General features: G+C 38.0%; 2 protein-coding genes across 3 annotated transcripts; both read right to left on the bottom strand.

Moving 5' to 3' along the window:
* Window positions 1-2: 2 nt before the first annotated feature.
* Window positions 3-15,077, bottom strand: hnrnpul1 (heterogeneous nuclear ribonucleoprotein U-like 1). Of its 2 annotated transcripts, none has more exons than XM_084410089.1 (16): window positions 14,921-15,077; window positions 14,173-14,422; window positions 13,940-14,092; window positions 12,033-12,243; window positions 11,865-11,938; window positions 11,639-11,778; window positions 10,851-10,950; window positions 10,652-10,764; window positions 9,624-9,890; window positions 8,092-8,214; window positions 6,760-6,888; window positions 5,320-5,485; window positions 3,959-4,210; window positions 3,728-3,870; window positions 2,882-3,061; window positions 3-787 (listed from the first exon to the last, which is right to left on the bottom strand). In XM_084410089.1, exons 2-16 carry the CDS (start codon window positions 14,396-14,398, stop codon window positions 689-691), a joined length of 2,376 nt encoding a protein of 791 aa, XP_084266215.1. In that variant the 5' UTR covers window positions 14,399-14,422; window positions 14,921-15,077; the 3' UTR covers window positions 3-688. The 2 variants fall into 2 exon arrangements, with proteins under 2 accessions (XP_084266215.1, XP_084266214.1); XM_084410088.1 differs by having other exon boundaries at window positions 14,173-14,425; window positions 14,921-15,050.
* A 2,530-nt stretch (window positions 15,078-17,607) lies between these two features.
* On the bottom strand, window positions 17,608-21,221 carry opa3 (outer mitochondrial membrane lipid metabolism regulator OPA3). The gene is made up of 2 exons (XM_084409217.1): window positions 21,056-21,221; window positions 17,608-18,495 (listed from the first exon to the last, which is right to left on the bottom strand). Exons 1-2 carry the CDS (start codon window positions 21,195-21,197, stop codon window positions 18,164-18,166), a joined length of 474 nt encoding a protein of 157 aa, XP_084265343.1. The 5' UTR covers window positions 21,198-21,221; the 3' UTR covers window positions 17,608-18,163.
* Window positions 21,222-21,738: the final 517 nt, after the last annotated feature.

Raw genomic sequence — 21,738 nt, 5'->3', positions numbered from 1 at the left:
GGTAGTGTTTTACAATTTAATTCTCAAAGCAAAAATGAATTGGACAGGACAGAACAAATAAAGTCCACCAAGAACACCAAACAGTTCAGAAATAAATGCGGTAGTTTCTCAGCCAGGATAGTTATGAACACTTAAAATTGGCTTGCGTTTTCTATTATCAAGAAGAGAAGTCATCAACACAAAACTCTTCATCTTCCCATCTGCGATGCCAATGAGTATCTAAAACATTGAACGACTACAATTTAAACAAAAGTTTTTTACACTCATGTCTCGTGTTAAATTAAGACTTATAATAGTTATGTGAAAAGCAGCTACATTCCAAATTAAATAGAATTTAGGCAAATCAAAACTTTGTTCAGTGTTGAAGCAGCATTTCACAGTTTCTACACCTGCAGGCTGGATGTGGTACTACAACATGAAGCACCTTCCAATAATAATATCTCTCACATTTACTAGAAATCAGTCGTATTATAGTCCTTTATTTCAACCTCAGGGGTTTGATCATATCAGTCAATTTTATACGGAGTCATTTAGTTCCAAACAATCGTTGACTTATAACAGTCTTGGAAATAAATGTGTAAGTGGCGTGAAAGAGAAAATTAAATGATGTGGACGGACGTGTTTTAATAAGAGAAGCGTGGCGTGGCGTGTGTATACGTGTGTGATGATGTCAGAGCGTTGTTCCTGTTCACTGTGAGCCCTGCTGTCCAGAGTGGTTCCCATATTGACTGTAGTACTGGTTCCACTGGCTCTGATTCTGGTAATACTGCTGCCACTGCTGCGCATACTGGAGAAAAACATCACGCTTCAATAAAACGACAACTTCACAACAAGGAACTTATTTTCCAGATGACAACATGTGACGTCAAAGCCTTTCACGTCCTCGGATTGGGAATTATGCCTTTCTATCGCAACATTAAATGAATCTGCAGCGGTCAGGTGGTACAAGTAGGAGCTTTGAGAAAATTCAAAGTGTACAAGTTGTAATTACGAGCTCTACGAGGACGTGAACACTTAGCTGAAATCTCGTAATTATGACATTGGGTGAATGCACCTATGGTTTTACATTTCAATCATCTGATCTAATAATGACTAATGTGTTTAAATGTAATAAGAAGACCTAAATGATTATAAAATATTCAAGGAATGTTTAAAAAAAAAAAAACTCTATTAACAGCATATGTGGCATGCAGACAATAAGTTGAAACACTCAATCACTTTATTATAATAAAGAATAGAAAATGCATTTACAGTAATGCACTTTCAATCTAAGGGGTTGTTTACACACCATTTTTAACTAAAAAAGGCAAACGTTTTATGCGTTTTGGCCGTGAAAACGGGTTTTAAAGCAACACCAAGCAGCTTTTGCTCTCGGGGTCCCCCTACAGTTGGGAAACAGTATTGTTGTAAAATCTGTCATGGTTACACCAGGGGATATACATGCATTTGTTGATAAGCCGATACCCCCGAACTCTGCAGGAGTTCTCACGTCTTGGGCAGACTGCCTGCGTTGCGTGTGAAATGTCTTCATCCCAGGTACAATGGCATATATTTCAGCATGTCATATGAATATAGTTTCATGGGTTTTATTTTTTTTCAAACGCCAAAAGATCGCGTAGCTCACGTTTACAAGCCAGCGTCATTATAGTAGCCTATTGGCTGCTGTTTTACAGAATGCTAATTCAATTCAATGTTTGTGTGGTAGGTAATAGCCATATATCGTCAATATTATAATATCAAGCTACCATAGATGAATCTGCAAAGTTGAAAAATCGATTTGCATTATAGCCTGAGGCAAGACACTTTCGCCAGAAAAATAAATAAATAAACAAACATGACTATCAGCCTGCAGGCATTAGGCTACTTAGCCTAAAAGATCATTTTGTCCGTCTAATCATGTATTATTTACTTGCAAGAATGTAGCTCCTACCAAACTTGTACACGCCGTTTAGACATAGGCTTACTTCTGACTTTTTTTTTTGTCCGTTGCTGCTTTGGCCATGACAAAAACATACGCACGAAAGCCGGAAAACAAACGCTGGTTGGCCTCTCACGTCCATAGACAGTAAATGCTCACGTCCAAATTTGAGGAAGTGGTGGGGGAAGTGACGTATGCCGTAAAGCAGTCGAATTTTGTAGTTCTTTTTGTGCTCGGGTTACTACCCGAACCCCGAAGTTACATAGTGCCAGTAAAAGCAACAGGCAACTATGGCAGACGTGTCATTCAACCTATTGTAAGTCGATGTACCATCACAAGGGTCTTGGGAATATATTATGAAGGTTGAAAAGCTACATAGTGTTGCTTTAAAGTGCATGTTTTTGAAAATGATAGCGTTATTGTCTTTGTATACTGCAAAAACATGAATTTGTGAGAACGGAGACAGTATGCGCATGTGTATTATGTGTTCAGTCTATCGGTGCGTAGTGCTTCTTTACGACTACGACATCGCCAACTACTGGCCTGGCAGCAGAATACAACGTTTTAGTCATTTTTGCGGATGTGTGTGAACGGAGATCGTTTTGACAACATTGTTATCTGTACTTGAGAAACGCCAAGGAAAAACTTTTCCGTTTTAGTGCATGAATAGTTTGAGTTTATTATAAAATTAACATTTGGGAGGATTGCTAACAAGCTGTCATATGCTTAATTATTATCAGCAGTAATCAAATTTGTCGGAAATTGATTTGTACATTTTATATCCACAATATGAACCCCTTTCATGATAGTTGAGAGATATTCCTATTTTGTACGATTTTACCAAGAGTAGCAGATTAGAAGCTTTTAAAACTGTTATTTGAGGGACAAGTCAAAATGATTTTCAGCCGCCACAAATGCTTTCACATACCGTAGCTAAAGTTGTTTTTAATCATCGTAACTCACCTGTTGATACTGTTGATTGTAGTTTTGCTGGTTATATGATTGTCCAGATCCTTGACTGTCATGGTAACCTTGTCCATAACCTGGATATTGGCTGTAGTTGCCATAGTTGTAGCCTTGGTTGTAGTTTCCTTGGCTGTAGTTGCCCTGGTTGTAGCCTTGATTATAACCCTGATGATAACTCTAAAAATAGAAAGCAAAATAAAACAAAAACAACAACAATAAATGGATAAATGCACACAAACATCTCATAAGGCCCCAATATACTCCCAGTAAAGTTCATTTTTGTCCTTTAGCAAACATCCTGACGCCACCCACACTACTGAGAGCGACGTTTAGATGAACATGTAAATATGTGCTGCATCATTTTTACTTTCAACAACAAAAACACACACAAAAAAACAGCAGTTAAAGGGGTCCTATTATGCCCCTTTCTGAAGTCTTGATTTTGTTTTTGGGGTGTGGTAGAATATGCTCTCATGCTTGATTGTTCAAAAAACACATTATTTTCCCCATATTTTACATTATTAAAGCACCAGTCTGGCCCAAACGCATCGTTTCGATGAAGCCCCTCCTTTCAAAATACGAAATGTGCTGTGATTGGTTAGCCGGCCCAGTGTGTTGTGATTAGCAGAGCGTATCGAGTGTGCGGGAAATGTCACACCCCTTACCACAACCACAAGCTCACCTCACATGTAAATATTAAGGATGGCGTCAATTTCAAACCAATTCAAGCCTGATTCAGACTTAAGAATGTTAACAAACAAGATGATCGTCCAGAACGGATTTCATGCACAGAGTTTGCAAGCGTAGATATCACTTGGACATGGCTGTGAACATATCACTCACTTGGCTATTCCCCTCTTTGCTATAGGAGCCATAGCGGTTATTACTGTAGGTTCCTTCAGACTGATGTCTGCTGCTGTATCCATCTCGCCCGTCTCTGTAATTTCCTCCCCAGCGGTTCTGACTGTAACCATCACGGTTATAACCTGACAAAGCACAGAGCAAGATGACAAAAACACACAAATGACAGAATTTTTTAATAAGTGATCATGACACCCATAAGGTCACTCCCACCTCCCCTATAGCCTCCCGCAGGCGCTCCTCTGTGCCGGTGGTCTCCTCTCGATCCTCCGTGGTTGTCGTACTGCTGGTGGCTGCTTTCACGTCTCCGGGTTCCCCAGCTGTCCATGCGTTTCTCGGGAGGAGGCCCGGCCTTACGACCCTCCTCATTGTACCGTTTCACCAGCTCCTCTGCCTCGACTTTCTGAAGCTCAACAAAGGTCACTTCATTCAGGAAGTCTCCGACCTCTGGTAGCGCAAAGTTGGCTTTAAAGCCATGGAAAGAGGAAAGAAGGTGGGACGGATCAAACCACCGGAAAACAAAATCTTCATTAAATTCTGAACTGACAGAGAATATTGCTCTGAGGATGATGGAGAAATGTTTAAATTACAAGAAAAACATTAATTTAAAAATCATGCGAGGGAGACGAACAACACTGCAACATCAAAGGCACTTCTGGAACTAAACCAAAATGTGTTAATTTGGACTGGTACAATATTAGTGTGAATTATTATTTTATTGGCATTTTTAAATGTTATTGCACTGTAATACACAATGTTTCATTAAGACACGCAGGTGAGAGTTGGACGATCAAAAGGACCCAATCAAACTGAGGCCCTGCTTAAGATGCGTTTTGGTCGATCGGATCACAAGTAGACGAGGGAGACACAAACCAGTTTACATCTGGTGTTTTAATCCGTCTCTTTTGTCCACTTTCAATCACTTCTGTCCTGATTTCGTCGAGGCGAGGGTCTATGGGTGTGTAAATGTACGGGCTTTTTCAGATCTTTAGATCTAATGGACGAAATAAGCTCACGCAATTTACATATGAATGCGCACAGAGACGACAGAAACACACGGAGAGCAGCAGCTTTAGTTTCTGCACCAGCCGAACGCTGTGAGTGTGTGTGTTAGAAATCAGGAATGGTGAGAGAACATTGTGCTTGGTACATTTTCCTTCTTCAAACCAAACTTGAGTCTCCAGCCGACAAAGTTTAAATCCCCGTCCGGCTAGAGCGCTTCCCGTAATGTTCACTCATTAGGTCAGTAGACGGAGAGTAGGCGTCTTTTGTGACTATTCGAACACATTCGACCACATGAGTGTTTACACTACAAAAGCAATCCAGTCAAATGCGTTTTTGACTACCTCTGGAAGTGGTCAATAGTGGACATGTTTTAGACCCCGTTTACACCTGTATTTAGCGTCGTCCACTTGTGATCCGATTGACCAAAATGCATCTTAATACCAGGTGTAAACAGGGTCTGAGAACAGGGGTCCGAGAGATAAAGCCGCTTTCTATGATCATTAAAGTTTGAAGTTTAATCAAGTGATCTTGATTTCTGATGTTGCTGTTTTCCATAGCAGTGCTCTTACCTTTCATTTCTAAAACAGCATGATCGGGCACATCCTTCCCTTCCTCAGTCTGCTTTAACGTTCGCTCTTTTAAATCTTCGTCCGAGGGACAAATTACAACAGCCTTGCGTTGAAAGCCTTCAAAAGGACGCATTTTTCGTCTCTGGGCTGATCCATATACATTTGTCTAGAAATAGGGACAAGAAAGAAGCGGAAGCTGTTTATTTTTATTTTATTTTGCGTTCTGTAAAAATGTGTTTTCCAGGAACAACATCTAGAAACCGGCAATGAAGTAAGTAGTAGTTTTTCTTTCTTTCCCTGATGGACCCTTACAACATGTTCACACGGCAGCAGAATACGCTTGTCAGTCCTGTATTTGAGTCCTTAATACAGTTACATTCAGTTATTGACGAGAAAACAGCATTCTATAACCAAACTCACACCTGTACATTTTCAGGACTCACAACCACAATCTCGGAAAACGTGCGCTGTGTGAACAGAACTGGACAACTAGTTTTCTGTCACGTCATACAGCGCGAGAGAGCCGCTCTGACATACTACAACTGTCCTGAAAAGCCAAGAAATTAGATTTACCACTTACCTTTTTACAGAAACAAACTAGGGCTGTGAAACGATTAATCGTGATTAATCACATCCAAAATAAAAGTTTGTGTTTACATAATAGATGTGTGTGTACTGTGCATAATTATTTTGTATAAATACACACACATGCATGTATATATTTAAGAAAATTTTGTTATTTATATATAAAATATTTATATTTATTTAGAATACAAATTCTATCTATCTATTCTATATCTATCTATCTATCTATCTATCTATCTATCTATCTATCTATATATATATATATATATATATATATATACACACAGTATAAGCAATTATTTCTTAAATATATGCATGTGTGTATATTTATATATGCAAAATAATTATGCACAGTACAAACACATATATTATGTAAACCCAGATGGATTATTTTGGATGCGATTAATCGTTTCACAGCCCTAAAACAAACACTACAACAACAAAAGCAACCCACAAGATAACAGACGTCTCTTTATAACCAAGGATATTTCTTTTAGAATTACCGTTGCAACAAAATGTGTTTCTCTCACTCACCAGGCGGAGAATACTTGTCTAAACACAGTCATGGGCTACTAATCATTATCAGAGAGGCTCACAGAACAATTCAACATAATTGGAAACGCAAGATAATTAAAATGCTAAAAAGAACATGTTTGATGTTCATGATGTTTTTCTGACACTTCAGTTTGTCCATTCAATTCAACATTCAATCAAAGGCTTCTGCTTCTACTCTATCATATGAAGGATAAGATGAAAGATGAAAGATATTTATCCAGAAATAAATTAGAAGAAGAACACGAGAGCTCATTCACAGTTATGCTTTCGCTGGGAATCATGGGAAGGTGTTTGCTGTACCTGATCCAGGATGTAGTTTCGTTTTTTGCGTGCGGCGATCTGGATCAGTCGGTTCAGACACTGAGTGGCCTGTTGAATCAGGATATCCCAGCGTCCGGCATAGTTCCGCTGGCGACGCAATCCCATCACCTAAGACCATACAAGAGAACCATGCTTTAAAAAAAAAAAGCAATTTACACTACCGTTCAAGAGTATAATATATATATATATATACAGTGGTGTAGTGGTAAAAAAAGAGGTGGGTAAACTATCAATTCTGGTGGACCACAACATGGTCACCCGGTAAGGTGGGCCACGGCTTACCGGTGTATGTGTATCCTGATGACATCGCTATAGGCTATCATTTGATGGTACTACCAAGGGTATCACTGGTTGTTCCCTCATCATAGGTCACACAATCACTATTCAATTTATACATTAATCTAAGTTCTTGTTAAAGAGACTCAAGAAGGAATAATATGGTTGAAATCTATCAAGTTTACTAAATGACAAAACAGAGAGAATAAAAATATTTAAGAGAGGTCGAGAGGGAGGCTTATATCCAGGGCTTCCAATGCAATGCACTTGTGCATAATGATTATGGATTTGGGATTATTTTCATAGTCGATTAATCTGTTGAATATTTCCTTGATTAATTGATTAGTTGTTTGGTCTATCAGAAAAATGTGGATCAGTGTTTCCCTGTAGAGGGAAAAGTCTTGATGCAGGCTTGATTCCCTCTGAATCTCTTGTAGGCCTACAGTTGGGTTTTGACATGCTCCCTACATTAAACCAGCTGCCTGTAATGAATTTTAAAAAAAACAACATTTTTTGCATCATTTGAATGATTTCCTGTTGCGGCTGCGATCAAGTTTCATTCTCGCGCAGTTTGTTTAGTAACTTCACGAGCGTGTGTTTTCTGCTACGTGTGTGCGCCGTTCTCTTTGTTCCGTGTGTGTGTGTGTGTGTGTGTGTGTCGGCGCGCTGCGCTCTCTGCTCTGTGTTTGCGCGCTGCGCGTTCTGCTCTGTCGTTAACGGCCCAAATGCTCGAATCATGTACCGATCGGCGATCACGCACTGGAAAAGCAAAGTCCGCTCAAATAACGTGAAATTTAGAGGTGGATAAACGCAATTTAGAGGTGGATAAACGCACTTTGGAGGTGGGCAAACGCTATTTCCAAATTTTGGGAGGTGCGTAAACGGCGTTTACGTGCGTTTAGCCTCCACTACATCCCTGTATATATATATATAAATATATGTATAAATTTGCCAAAAAAAGTCTGTTCCAGTCAAAAACATGACATATTTTCTCAAATGTGAACCATAAAACACATTTAAAGCTGCTGATACTACCTTCATTTTCTCCATGATGGCGTTTGTGCCCAGGATGTTAAACTTCTTCTCTGGGTTCATTTCTGCATGCTTAGAGGCCCATGTGGTTTTACCGCAAGCAGGAAGACCGACCATCATCAGGACCTACAGACAACAGCCATATTCTCTTGATTATACATCTTTATTTGAGACCATAGTCACTAATGTTCAAGTTTAGGGTCAGTACGATATTTTAGTTTTTGAAAAAAAGTCTCTTATACTCACACACAGAGACAATCTATTTGATTAAAAATACAGTAAAAACCACAAAATTGTGAAAAATTTACGTTTTCTATTTGAATATATTGTAAAATGTCATTTATTCCTGTGATCAAAGCTGAATTTTCAGCATCATTACATTACAGAAATCAATCTAATATGATGATTTGCTGCTTAAGAAACATTTCTGATTATTATCAATGCTGAAAACAGGTGTGCTACTTAATACTGCAGTGGAAACCGTAATACATTATTATGTTTTTCAGGATTCTTTGATGAATAGAGTTCAAAAGAGCAACATTAATTTAAGATCTTGTGTAACACTAAATATGTCTTTACTGTCTCCTTTGATCAATTTAATGCACCTTTGCTGAATTGAAAACCACTCATTTCTTAAAATAAAATAAAATCGAACAGTAGTACTGTAAGATTTCATTGTCAAAAATGTCAAATCAGACAATGTTTATACAAAAGCTTCCCTGCAACGATAAAGTAAAACATAAAATCTAATGATCACATGACCTTTTAAAGGGTCGGACTTACAATCCCCTCCTCTTATATTACATAACAAAAAGGAATCATAGTTTCTTAAATCTATTGCATTTATTCAGGTATTACCGTCATGGCCAATGTGTCTGACCCATGTCAGGAATACAGTAACAGTGTTTATTTATTTAGCCTGGCTAATGTGTGCAAACAACTGTGCCTAGGGTCATGAAGGTCAACAACGCACCAAAGTGCACCAGTTTGGAGTGTCATTGTTTGCCTGGAGCTGCTGGCGACTAACAACAAACTCTTGCTTGCATGTACTCTTTTGTGGACTGTACAGCATGTTCATTTGTTTTTCTTTGTCATCTTTGCTTTATTTTTCACAAAGCATTATTTTGCTTGGCTTCAGCTATGATAAAGAGTCATCCACTGTTTGTGCATTTTGTGGGCAGAGCAATGAAGGGAGGGCTGTGTTTGCTTGGGTTGATTTCTAATATCAACAGTGTTTCTCAGAAATCACTCACTGCACCTTTAAATAAGCACATTTGTGTAAAGAACAGAACACCATGTTTGGACGCTACTAGAATCATTCTTTGTGAACCTGTATAAATGACGGCAACTGATTGTCCTATAAGTTCTGGTGTTTCTGTATCCAAAATTAGTTTGAGGCCGGATACTCTTATTTTAGTGTGAACTCTCTGTCAACTGCGGACTAAACTTCAGATTTTCATTAAACATATTGGTTTCTCTTCATGGGTCAAACTGTGTTCCTCAACACTTGTATGGAGTGAATTAGGAGAAATTACCTCACAATCAGATTTGTTGGCAGGACCAACAGTGCCTCTGACCCTGTTCTCCATGTCGACGGTCCCGATGAATGTGTACCCATCTGGCAAAGGAAAGAAAGGTTCCTCCTGTTGGCCAAAGTTAAACTGGACAGCGCAGTTCTTCACCAAGACATGAGGATACAGCGCACGACCAGCCAGCTCTTCCTTAGATACGTCAAATGCCACATCGAGCCACTTCCCGTTCTTTGAGAAAGCCATTTTAACCTGCTCATGGCTATCAAAGTCCTGTAAAAGACAAACGTATAAGAGACTACAAGTTTATTCATCAAGTCAACTACTTCATTCAAGTAGTTTTATGTTTGTTATTTTGCTTTTCTTTCATTATTCCCTCCATTCCACAACCTAGTGAGCTGCCTACCTAAACAGCATTTTAAAGGGATAGTTCACTTAAAAAAAAAAAAAAAAAATTTTTACTCACCCTCAAGTTGTTTCAAACCTGTATAAGTTTCTTTCTTCTGAACATTTGGAAGATATTTTGGATAATGTTGGTATAATCAAAATGATGGACCCCATTGACTTCCATAGTAAGAAAAAAAAATACAATGGAAGTCAATGGGGTCCATCAACTGTTTGATTACCAACATTCTTCAAAATATCTTCCTTTTGTGTTCAGCAGAAGAAAGAAACTCATACAGGTTTGAAACAACTTGAGGGTGAGTAAATGATGACAGAATTGTCATTTTTAAGTGACCTATTCCTTTAAGGCATCATAGAGTCCCATCCACTGTTCAAACTAATTAAAATTAGAGCAATTTACCCAATATTGTTGTGTTTATATGCTCAGAATAGAGTTTTACAGTATCATGTCATTAGCTTAGCAACATGCTAATGCCACACTCAATTCACGTTTCCTGTGCATAATTTTTTTAATTTAAATGACTGGATTTCGCTCTCTAAATTTTGCAGAGCAATGGTAAACGTGACGGCACCTTTAGAAGTCAGCCGCCTGATTAGCAGTATACAGCAAGAAGTCAAGAAGCACTCACAATATAACAGCCAATGACATCGCTTTCACCAAACTTCTCTCCGTAATCTTCAAATTTGCAACTGGAAGACTTTTTCCCTGTTCCGCCATACCCATAAGAGAACGGCTGCTCCCCTGAAACATAGTCATTTCCTAACATAAGTATCAATAAAGATCATTTCTACAACAAACCGTGTCTTTGTGAACGTGTGCTTCCTCACCAAGTTGTGTGCTGCAGGAATCCAGAGACCAGCCGACTCTCACGACGTGCGGGTCAGGCTCGCTGCTGGGAAGATGCTTTACTGAAACATTCTCTAGGATCTGAAAATAAAATAAAAAACACCTTATTCTGAATGACAACTAAAGATAATACATTTCTTAAATAATAGTCATTTTGGGGGGCAGCCTTTGACAACAACATGCCCAGTGCATTATGGGTGTTGAAGTTTTCCAACCTATTTGGGAAAAGGATGACAACAGCCTTTTTTAGCCTGACTACTGTATAGGCAGCCACGTTTAACTGAAAGCCCATTTTGCCAGAGGTGAATTACCCATTTAAGTTGATTTAAGAGTTAACCATAGAGAAACAACAAAACTACACTACACTTAAAAGTTTGTGGTCAGTATGATTTGAAAGAAATGAATATGAACAGATTAAAAGGACAGTAAAGACATTTATAATGTTACAAAATACTTCAAATAAATGCTGTTCTTCTGAACTTTCTATTCATCAAATAATCCTGAAAAAAATGGTATCAGTTTCCACAAAAATATTGAGCAACAAAATTTTAGAGCAATAAAAAAATGTTTCTTAAGCAGCAAATCTGCATATTAGAATGATTCTGAAGGACTCGAAAAAAAAAAAAAGGCATTTTCAAATATCTATAGAAAACAAAAGAGTTATAATATTTCATAATATAACTTTTTTACTTCATTTTGATCAAATTAGAGACGTCTTTCATTAACGTTCGGTTTGACTGACCCCAGACTTCTGAGCGGTATACATTACCTTCATCTCATAGCACACGCGTCCCTTGCTTACGCCATACGTGGCCCGTGCTCCAGACCACAGGTAAGCAAACCCCTCGATGGTCAACGGATATCCACTGCAGCGATCCCGAGAGACTTTGAAGTGCAAGTCACAGTTATCTGTTGAGGTTAGCAGAGAGAATTACATTATCATGACTATTTTCGAGATAATAAATCATGATTGAATAAAACAAGCCCTTCCGTACAAGTGTCAATGGCCACTAGTGTGCCATCAAAGTCTTCCTCGTCCTCTTCAGCGGGAGGCAGAGGAGAACGGGACCTGTGATCAAACAGAAAAATCACAATGTCAATCCGCATCAAGTCAAAATCCTAACGCTGATAGGATGATAACAGAAGCTCTGTGGTAAGTTCACCTCCTGTCTTCACGGTGTTCATAATAGCTGTAACCGTGGCTCTCATCATAGCGCCTCTTGTGGCCATGATGTGCATGTCCGTCCTGTTCAGACTTGGATTTAACAGTCTGCCGTCTCTCCAGATCTTCCCTTTCACCGTCAGGGTCAGATCGCTGTTGCTCCGGCTTTATCTCATCTTCATTTTTCACCTTCACTGGTGCCACTTCTTCTGCTGTGAAACAATCAATATTCAATATAAAGCACTGGGTGTCAACACTCGAGGGCCTCAGGAAACTTCCAAAGGAAGCCTGAGGCACTGAAGACGGGGCATCTGAAGTAATGAAAGGGGGCAATGATGTATCACCAGCTAGAAAAACATTATAAGTGATGAATGTTGATCTAGAGTACCGTAAAAGTCACTTGAATTCTGATATGACTGTTTAAAGTGAGGTCGCATTGCAAAACATCAGTGGCCTGTACCATGATGGCAGATGAACAAACTCAGGGTTACAGGATTAGTTTTGAGTTGACCAAACCAATCTAAACAGGCTTTGTTGGTACCATGATGCTGATCATCAACTTTCTCTGTCAACTCAGGCTTTGATCCGGAGTTTAGGCGTGACATCAGTAGCGAACAGCCAATCACGCGCTGAGAAAGACTGAAACTGAGATTCATTTCTCGCGAGAGAAGCAGCGCGACTCACTACAGAATATTACGAGATTAAACAAATTCACACAGCAAGAAAATAGCTGTCTATGAAAGAGGACAACTACTGTAAAACAAAAGTCTTGCTATATCAGTGCAAGTAAAAGTTGTGAAATTAGTTTATACATTTGATAAAGGTAGAGAAAATTTTACATTTAAGCTCACATGTAGTCATTTATTAGCTTTATCTATTGATTCTAAAGTGTATTTATATTACCTTTATATATTTATTCAATTAAACTGTGCGTAATAATAATCGATAAACTAAAATTGTACATAATTATTATTTGTCTTTAAAAATCATTTGCTATGTAGTGACCTTTAATTTGGAGTAGAAACAGGTGGAGTGACTTTATCGCATCAGACATGTGTCACTTTGCTCACAGCTGATTGGTCAAAGTTCGGTTTGCAACCTCTTACCTGGAACATCACCTGACCCGGACCAGGTAAGCCGTGGAGCGCAAGTTACTGTGGCGATGAACACTCCTAAAAGCCAAGCCACTTTCATGGTGCCTAAAACCCAGGGTTGGCTCAAACTAAACTGAAACATATCGGGCTAGCCACCTGAACCGGCTTCATGGTACAGACCCCTGACCTGTATCTGATTTAGCACCACATATGGAAGTGGCAGGAAACAGATTAATAAGACTTACACATATTCCCATATTCCTGAGTGCATTGTTGTTACTGTGTTTACTTCATGTTTATAACAATTTCTTTATTTGTGAAAATAATATGTGAAACCAATAAGCTCAAATTATATTTTTCATTTCGATTCATTTTCAAGTTATTTCTAATTTAGTAAATATTACGTAAAATTAATATTCATGTCATTGCAGCATGAGTTATTAGCTATCTTAAGTAGTGTTACTTATGTGTGATGTGTGTTACTGTAATTAACACACATAAGTAGCATTACTCTGTTACTGTAATTTCCTATTATCACTGTACAGCTGCTTTGAAACAATTCATATTGTTAAAAGCGCTATATAAATGAAGGTGACTTGACTTGACATGTGTGACGAACATTTCAGCCACCCTGCTCTCAAAGATATCGGCACCGGCTATCAAAAAAAAAATATATCTATGTTGGTCAAGAGGTAGAAAATATCCTAAGTTTTAATTACATGTATATGAACGAGCGAGCCAAGTCACATACCAGTGGGACACATAACTCAAAATTGAGGATGAAATGCATTCAAACTCCCAGTCGCAGTCTTACCTTCCTTGCAGATCGTCTCAACGGTCGCCTGTTGTCCCTCCACAGTCTCAGATTTAGTTTCGTCTTCAGGGCCTTTAGGATCACCATCAGAGCCCTGTTTCTCACCGTCCATCTGCCCCGGATCAGACCGCTCATCATTCCCAGCCTCAACACCTGTCACACATGAGATCACAATGCATTATCATCATCATTAGATCAAAAGCATGCATCTTCATGCACTCAAACTCTAGTACCTGCTTCTGTCTCGTCATCACAGGTGTGTTTCTTCTCATCCTCATCACAGGTGTGTTTCTTCCCATCCTCATCACAGGTGTGTTTCTTCTCGTCCTCCAGAGCCTCCTGCAGACGCTCCACCAGATCCGCTTTGAGGCCTCGGGTGTCCATCCCACGCTTCTGCAGCTCCTCTTTCAGCTCGTTCACCTTCAGTTTCTTCACGTCCACACTCATCGTGCATGACATAACGTGGAGCCCTCGCTCCCAATCCTGCTGATGGAAGACATCTATGATTATCTCCAGAATATCAATAATGCAGCTCATGCATTGCATATCCCACTGTGATTTGGAATATGTTAGCTAGTTTTCAGTGCTACTGGTCACTAAAAAACAAGCTCATGAAAAAACCTAATGACCAGCTCAGACTAGCAAGACACCAGCAACTACACGACTTTAGGATGATGTGCGTTTTGCTGGTCCAAGTAGAAACCAGCTAGGATTTTTCAAGCAGGGTGGGTCATTCGCACAGCTAACTGGCTAAATCACGTGCACACTTAAGTTGTGCAATAAATGCATGTGTAAACGCGCAAATCTACTGTAATCCAGCAAATGCTTTCACGTCTATGGTGCTATATTAAGAGAAATGACACATGCATTCGTCTGCTTTGTCAAACTGCGGATTCTAGCTAACTGTGCTCGTGTAAATAGACATTGATTTCACTAATGCAAACTCTAAAATGTCAGGAAAACAGGTATAGATGGACTCACCAGAGGAAAAGCTGTTGTTGAGTTGAAGGAGTGTGTGAGTGGTGTAAACACACAGGACTGGAACAGCGCGTGCTTCAGCACAGGTCAGCAGAAGAGAAGAGTGACTGAGACTGAATGATGTCCAGTGTTTGAGTGCTGCCTCCTACTGGACACTTCCAAGGCTGTGTAGTCATGAGATTGAATCTTTATGGACGGACAGACCATAAAAATATTTAATTTAAATACATATCTCAAATAAGTAATACAGTTATTGTTGTAGGCTAAATTAAAGTGTATTTACTAACTATTTAGTAACACGAGTTACGTAAGACTAGAGATTACTTTTCAAGTAACTAGTAAAGTAATGCATGACTTTTACATTTACAGCAAAACATCAGTTTTTTCTTCTTCAAATAAGTTACACGGTTTACTTTGTTTTCCAATGTATTGACTGACAGCTCTCCTGTCCTCTGAAATCAGGAGTGAGAGCAGAGGCGTTGTGTGAACATCATGATTATTGTAGATCTCTAGACTAAATGTGAACATGCATTTCATAATTTCACGTGCACAAAAACTGATTCAGTATTCCTCAAAATAGTAAATACAGTGAAATGAAAACTAAGAATATTATGCAAACCTGCAATAATTAAATGTTAAATAACACAAATATACTTTATGTATACAACCATACTAATGAGCAAAAATGACTTTATATAAACATCACATTTGAGCAACATTTTTTTGTTTTTATTGCTGAAGACGAGTGTTGAACTTCCTTATAACAGCAGCACAGCTCAAATGGTTGTTTGAGCCATATATAATTGTACTATATATATATATATATTGGTCCCGGGCAGTCGGGAGGACTGTAAGCAGTTTAGCTAAAAACTTAACAGTAACAGTTAAGTACTGCTAAATGAGAGAGAGAGAGACAATAGTTAGTGGTTGCTTAAAGGTCCTCTTTGTTGTCTTTTAATCAACATTGTACTCCAGAGTCATTAAGACACTTTGAATCACAGGATTCATAAATACGTTGAAATACATTTAACATATAGATACTTAAATCAAATCACAATAAATAAGTAAATAAATAAATCAAGACAGGAACCTTAACCATACAGACATGCTCTAGCCTAATTCACACAACTGGCTGAACTCGTAAGTATACACGAATGGACTTCTTTATGACAAAAGCATGTGATATATATATGACATTAAAACATGTAAATAAACATTTGATATGAAAATTAATGAATTTAATAACTAACCTTAAAAGTAAATTTGCTTAAAGGTCCTCGTTGTCTGAGAATGCACCGCAATTGTCACGGCAACTCCACTCTCTCAACTGCCAACCAGAATTCGGAAAATGCACATGTTCCCAATATAAACTCACTACAATAATAAAACTTATATATACAAGTAAACTGAAATAGACATGTGTAAGTAATAAAAGAAAGAAAGAAAGAAAGAAATATATAAAAACAATCAAATATCCCTGTGATCCAACTAAATTCAGGGTGGTCATAATATATATATATACAGACCCTTTCCAAAAAAAATAGAATATCATGGAAAAGTTGATTTATTTCCATAATTCCATTCAAAACGTTAAACTTCCATACATTATAGATTCAGGGCCCACAACTTAAACGATTTCAAGTATGTTTATTTGTACATAATTTGGGCTTCCAGCTCATAAAACCCACGAAAACAGGATTTCAACCAGGTTTTGGTTATTTTGGCGTGTGGGCAGGTGCAAATCCTGCTGGAAAATGAAGTCAGCATCTCCATAAAGCTTGTCTGCTGAAGGAAGCATGAAGTGCTCTGAACATGTCCTCCTGGTAGACGGCTGCGTTGAGTGGACAGCACAGTGGACCAACACCAGCCGATGACATGGCTCCCCAAACCAACACAGACTGTGGAAACTTCACACTGGACTTCAAGCATCTTGGATTGTGTGCCTCTCCATTCTTCCTCCAGACTCTGGGACCTTGGTTTCCAAATGAGATGCAAAATTTGCTCTCATCAGAAAAGAGGACTTTGGTCCACTGTGCTTTATTAAATCCAGAGTCAACGCAGCCGTCTACCAGGACATTTTCAGAGCACTTCATGCTTCCTTCATTTTCCAGCAGGATTTGCACCTGCCCACACTGCCAAAAGAACCAAAACCTGGTTCAATGACCATGGCATCACTGTGTAATTACTGTGTGATTCCATGTAATATTCACATTTTTTGAAATCCTGTTTTCGTGGGTTTTATGAGCTGGAAGCCCAAATTATGTACAAATAAACAACTAAATACTTGAAATCGTTTAAGTTGTGGGCCCTGAATCTATAATCTATGGAAGTTTAACGTTTTGAATGGAATTATGGAAATAAATAAACTTTTCCATGATATTCAAATTTTTTGGAAAGGGTCTGTATATATATATATATACAGTACATATTTTAGTTTTGTAGTGACAATAAAAGTAATCTTTTCTAGTCTAAAGCCATTGTATATGGGAACTTACATTTTAACAACTGAAAGTGCTAAAACTTTTTAAATTTATGCACTTCTTTAAGTAAACACACCATTTTGTGCCTTTAATATAGTGAAAATGGTGCTAAAATGTTCTTATGTGATACTTGAAAAAATGGCATTTGATAACCACAAAATGTTTTTACAATTGTAATATAATCAAGATACAAAAAAAAAAAACCAACCATCATAGAATATTGAACTTTATTTTACAATGATAAATATACATCCATATACACAAGCCATATTAAACAATGAATTGAGTATATTCTCGCAGCACGCACAGAGAAGGGCTCTCTGCTTCCCATATTTCCCATATTTACTATATAGAATTTGTCATTCAAGTATTCACAATTCAAGTGCATTTTCAGATCATTAATGAATGATGAATGCCCAACTCCGACAGCATATTACATTAAAGCAAAAAATGGAAAAAAAAAAACCACTGAAATGTTATGAAATGATAAGTGGCCAAAAGTTTAACAGCGTCATCAAATAACTAACAACTTTCATCTGCAAACAGCATCATTCAACCAAACGGATATCGAACAAGAAGCTTTTATTATGTAATGCTGGCGGTCAGTCACTTATCAGACACAAACACTCTCTTTTCCTTCCTCATTTTGTAGAGCCTCGTGTGTATGGGAGGGTTTAACCATGTGTTAATACGGCAGTGCTGCACCACAACTGAAACGTCCCCATGAACCCTCCTTAGCAACGGCATGTTTTAGTGATGAAAGTTGTTACTTGGTGCTTGGGGCTGCTGGGAGGGACAGCAGAAGTCTATTAACCTCTCTGATTTGGGCATCCAGTGTCTCTGTGGCGAGTGCAAGCTCTCCTAGTTGTGTCTGCAGACTGGTAATGGTGTGTGCGAGCTCCTCTTCCTTGCGCCTGGAGTTGGTGGCCTGCCGGCTGTACTCGAGGATCATACAGCCTCCGCCGATGAGGAAAATGATGGCTTCTCCGAGCAGCTCCGCTCCCAGCTCTGCTGCTGCCTCTTCGTTCAACGGTTTGATGGTGGAGCCACGGAAACCCATAATCCTCATCTTCGTTCTCATCTCGATCCAGTGATACGCTACGGAGAAAACATGAGAGAATTCATGGAAAGATGCACTTTGGTTTTACCTTCACTGTAACAGACTAGTCAAGTCATGTCACCTTTATTTATATAGCGCTTCATACAATACAGATTGTTTAATAAAATTATTTTATGATGAGTTCATTTCCGCTGTAAAAGAAAATAGTGTCATTGTTCAGTGTTGATTCAGTTACGCTGTAAAAGATAATAAATTATTACATTTGTTTATTTCATCTACAAAGCAGTTCTGCAGAAAACAGTGACGTCATTGTGTATGCAAATTATATTGAAACATTAACTCGAATATAAATACTTTAATATTTTTTAAAAGATTAGTATTTAAAAAAATATTTAAAGAGAGACTAGTGTAAAAAAGCTATATAGTCCAGGCGTTTTAAGAAAAAAGGGTGAACAAATTGCAACAGAAGCAAACTCAACTGATTTTGTATCCTCAATATGTCCTGAGTAAGGAAAAAAAAGCCCCGAAGAATCCCATTAGGGGAAAGTTTCGAAAAAGACCCAAATATATCCTATTCATTATTTTTCTCACATGAATAGGGTACAAATTTTAACCTTTAGATATCACCATGAAAATTACTGAGTTGATTACTTGCATCAAGACAAACAAAAAATGTATTACAAGTTTTTTTTAATTGTTTGTTAACATGGACAAACGGTGCATAATCTAATTACAGATGTGCTAATTTGCATAAATACCACAACAGATCTAAACATTGGGTATAGCCAGGTGAAAACGTCTTGTTGAATCTTGTTGCCACATAACAGTAAAAGACTTAATGTTAAGGTCTGAATGGAACCCATTTAGGCTACCCATGAACATTAATACATAGAGGCAGGAAGAAGTACTTTAGAAACCAGCCTTTATTCATTATTATTGCAGAGATTGGGTTTGGGGCTGGGTCCGTGGGACTGTTTCTGGGGATTCACTTTTTATTTGACCTACCTTTTTTGTCTTCTGCATTCTACTCACCATTGTCTCCTGTTCGTCCCTCAGACTCGTCCCCCAGAAACAGTCCCACGGACCCAGCCCCAAACCCCATCTCTTAATAATAATTAATAAAGGCTGGTTTAAAGTACTTCTTCCTGCCTCTATGTATTAATGCTCATGGGTAGCCTAAATGGGTTCCATTCAGACCTTAACATTAAGTATTTTACTGTTATGTGTCAACAAGATTCAACAAGACATTTTCACCTGGCTATACCCAATGTTTAGATCTGTTGTGGTATTTATGCAAATTAGCACATGTGTAATTAGATTATGCACCGTTTGTCCATGTTAACAAACAATTAAAAAAAACTTGTAATACATTTTTTGTTTGTCTTGATGCAAGTAATCAACTCAGTAATTTTCATGGTGATATCTAAAGGTTAAAATTTGTACCCTATTCACGTAAGAAGAAGAATGAACAGGCGTATGAATAGGCAATATTTGGGTCTTTTTCGAAACTTTCTCCTAATGGGATTCTTCGGGGCTTTTTTTTCCTTACTCAGGACATATTGAGGATACAAAATCAGTTGAGTTTGCTTCTGTTGCAATTTGTTCACGGTTGACCCCCGTTTTGGCTTAAAACGCCTGGACTAATAATATAAAAGTAATATTCATTAAAATTATAATATATATTAAATATTTTTTTCAACACAAAACAATCATCAATTCAACTATTACTACAACATTAACTACTCCTGACTGAAATTGTATAAATAAATTATATTTAATTATAAATTAAATGATAATCAGGAAATGATATTTGTATTGTATATTAATATAATCTTATATTACATGAAACAAATCAAGAAGTTTTTTTATTGAACATAATGAACAGAATAGACATTTATTATGGCATTCATAAATGCAAATAAAAAGAATAAATAAATAAGAATAATGGTAAATAAGAATAAAAAATTCTGGGCCTTTTTAGTTTTCAAACATTGCAATGATGGAATGTAGATACAAATAAAGCCTCTTTTAAATACTGAAAAATAAGGTTTCATCTTCAAACATTTGCATTTATGAATAAAGAATTTGCCCAGAATCAACATTGCATAAATGAAACATCCAACAGTATTCTAAATATAATATGTTTTCTAGCAAAAGTGGGCAGTGACTGGATCGTTGTCTTCAACCAATAAGACATATTTTCCAAGAAATGATTTGAGCGCACACAAAAGAAAAGATGATCAGTTGTCTTTATGTCAAGGATTTTAAAATCAAGAAGTAGCAAAAGGCACTTTCGATGTACCCTCAATGACAGATGAGTCCCGCCCCCGTTAAACAAACTCGAACCTCATTTGTCGAAAGGGAACTTCTTTCTAGTATCTTATTGGTCGCTTGGTAAATCAGTTGTTGAAAACATCCAATAAGAACATCGCAGCTGTCGCGATTGGCCAGAGCCATCTCTCAACGGCTCTGCGATTGGCTAAACAGCAAATGCAGACTAACGTCATTGGCGTGCGATTATTTCGACGTTCACGCCTTCAGACACCGTAAGCATGGACTGACATATCGTTAAACACGAACAGACAAATGTCAGCTTACCTTGGGCCGGAGGAAGGCAAACATAATTCTTAAAGAATTCACTTCTCCGCGCGCCTGCTTTTATCCTGTTAGCCACCGGTTTACCCAATTGTCGTACGCCTAGATAGAGCAGCTTTGCAATTGGAAAGGCACCGACAACCATCTTGGCGGAAAATGCGTCATCTGAGAAGGCGGGATGTTAAGGACGTCACGTCATGACTCATAAGCGGCCGCCATCCGCCATATTGGAACGGTCAAAGCCGGTCCCGTGAACATTCGAAAGCAAGTTGACTGAGCATCTGCTACCGTAGTTACACTCATGTATGTTTATCTATATCTGCAATAGACTTCAACAGAGTATTTTGCTAGACTCAATACAAGACGAATGCGTCAGCTAACACGACATTAAATCATAGTAAAAGTATAAACATTCAAAAGTACCATAGTAAAAACATATAATTTTAAGTTGATACATAAAAAACACATCAAGTTACAAACACATTCTCAACGAGAAGCTGATGAGTTTTACTATGGGTGACGAAACGCTTACCGTTCCAAGATGGCGGACGTTCCGACGTGTCTAGAGCGGTGGAATGTGGTTTCTACGTATACATATCTATGATGTGGACGATGCTCTTGTGTAATATTAATGACGTTGGTTTAATATTCATGAGATTTATATATATATATAAAAATGTATAACC

The sequence above is a fragment of the Rutilus rutilus genome, assembly GCF_951802725.1.
Source record: "Rutilus rutilus genome assembly, chromosome: 5".
Taxonomy (NCBI): Eukaryota; Metazoa; Chordata; class Actinopteri; order Cypriniformes; family Leuciscidae; genus Rutilus; species Rutilus rutilus.
The sequence above is the reverse complement of the archived record's forward strand: the minus strand, read 5'-3'. Positions and strand labels throughout refer to the sequence as shown.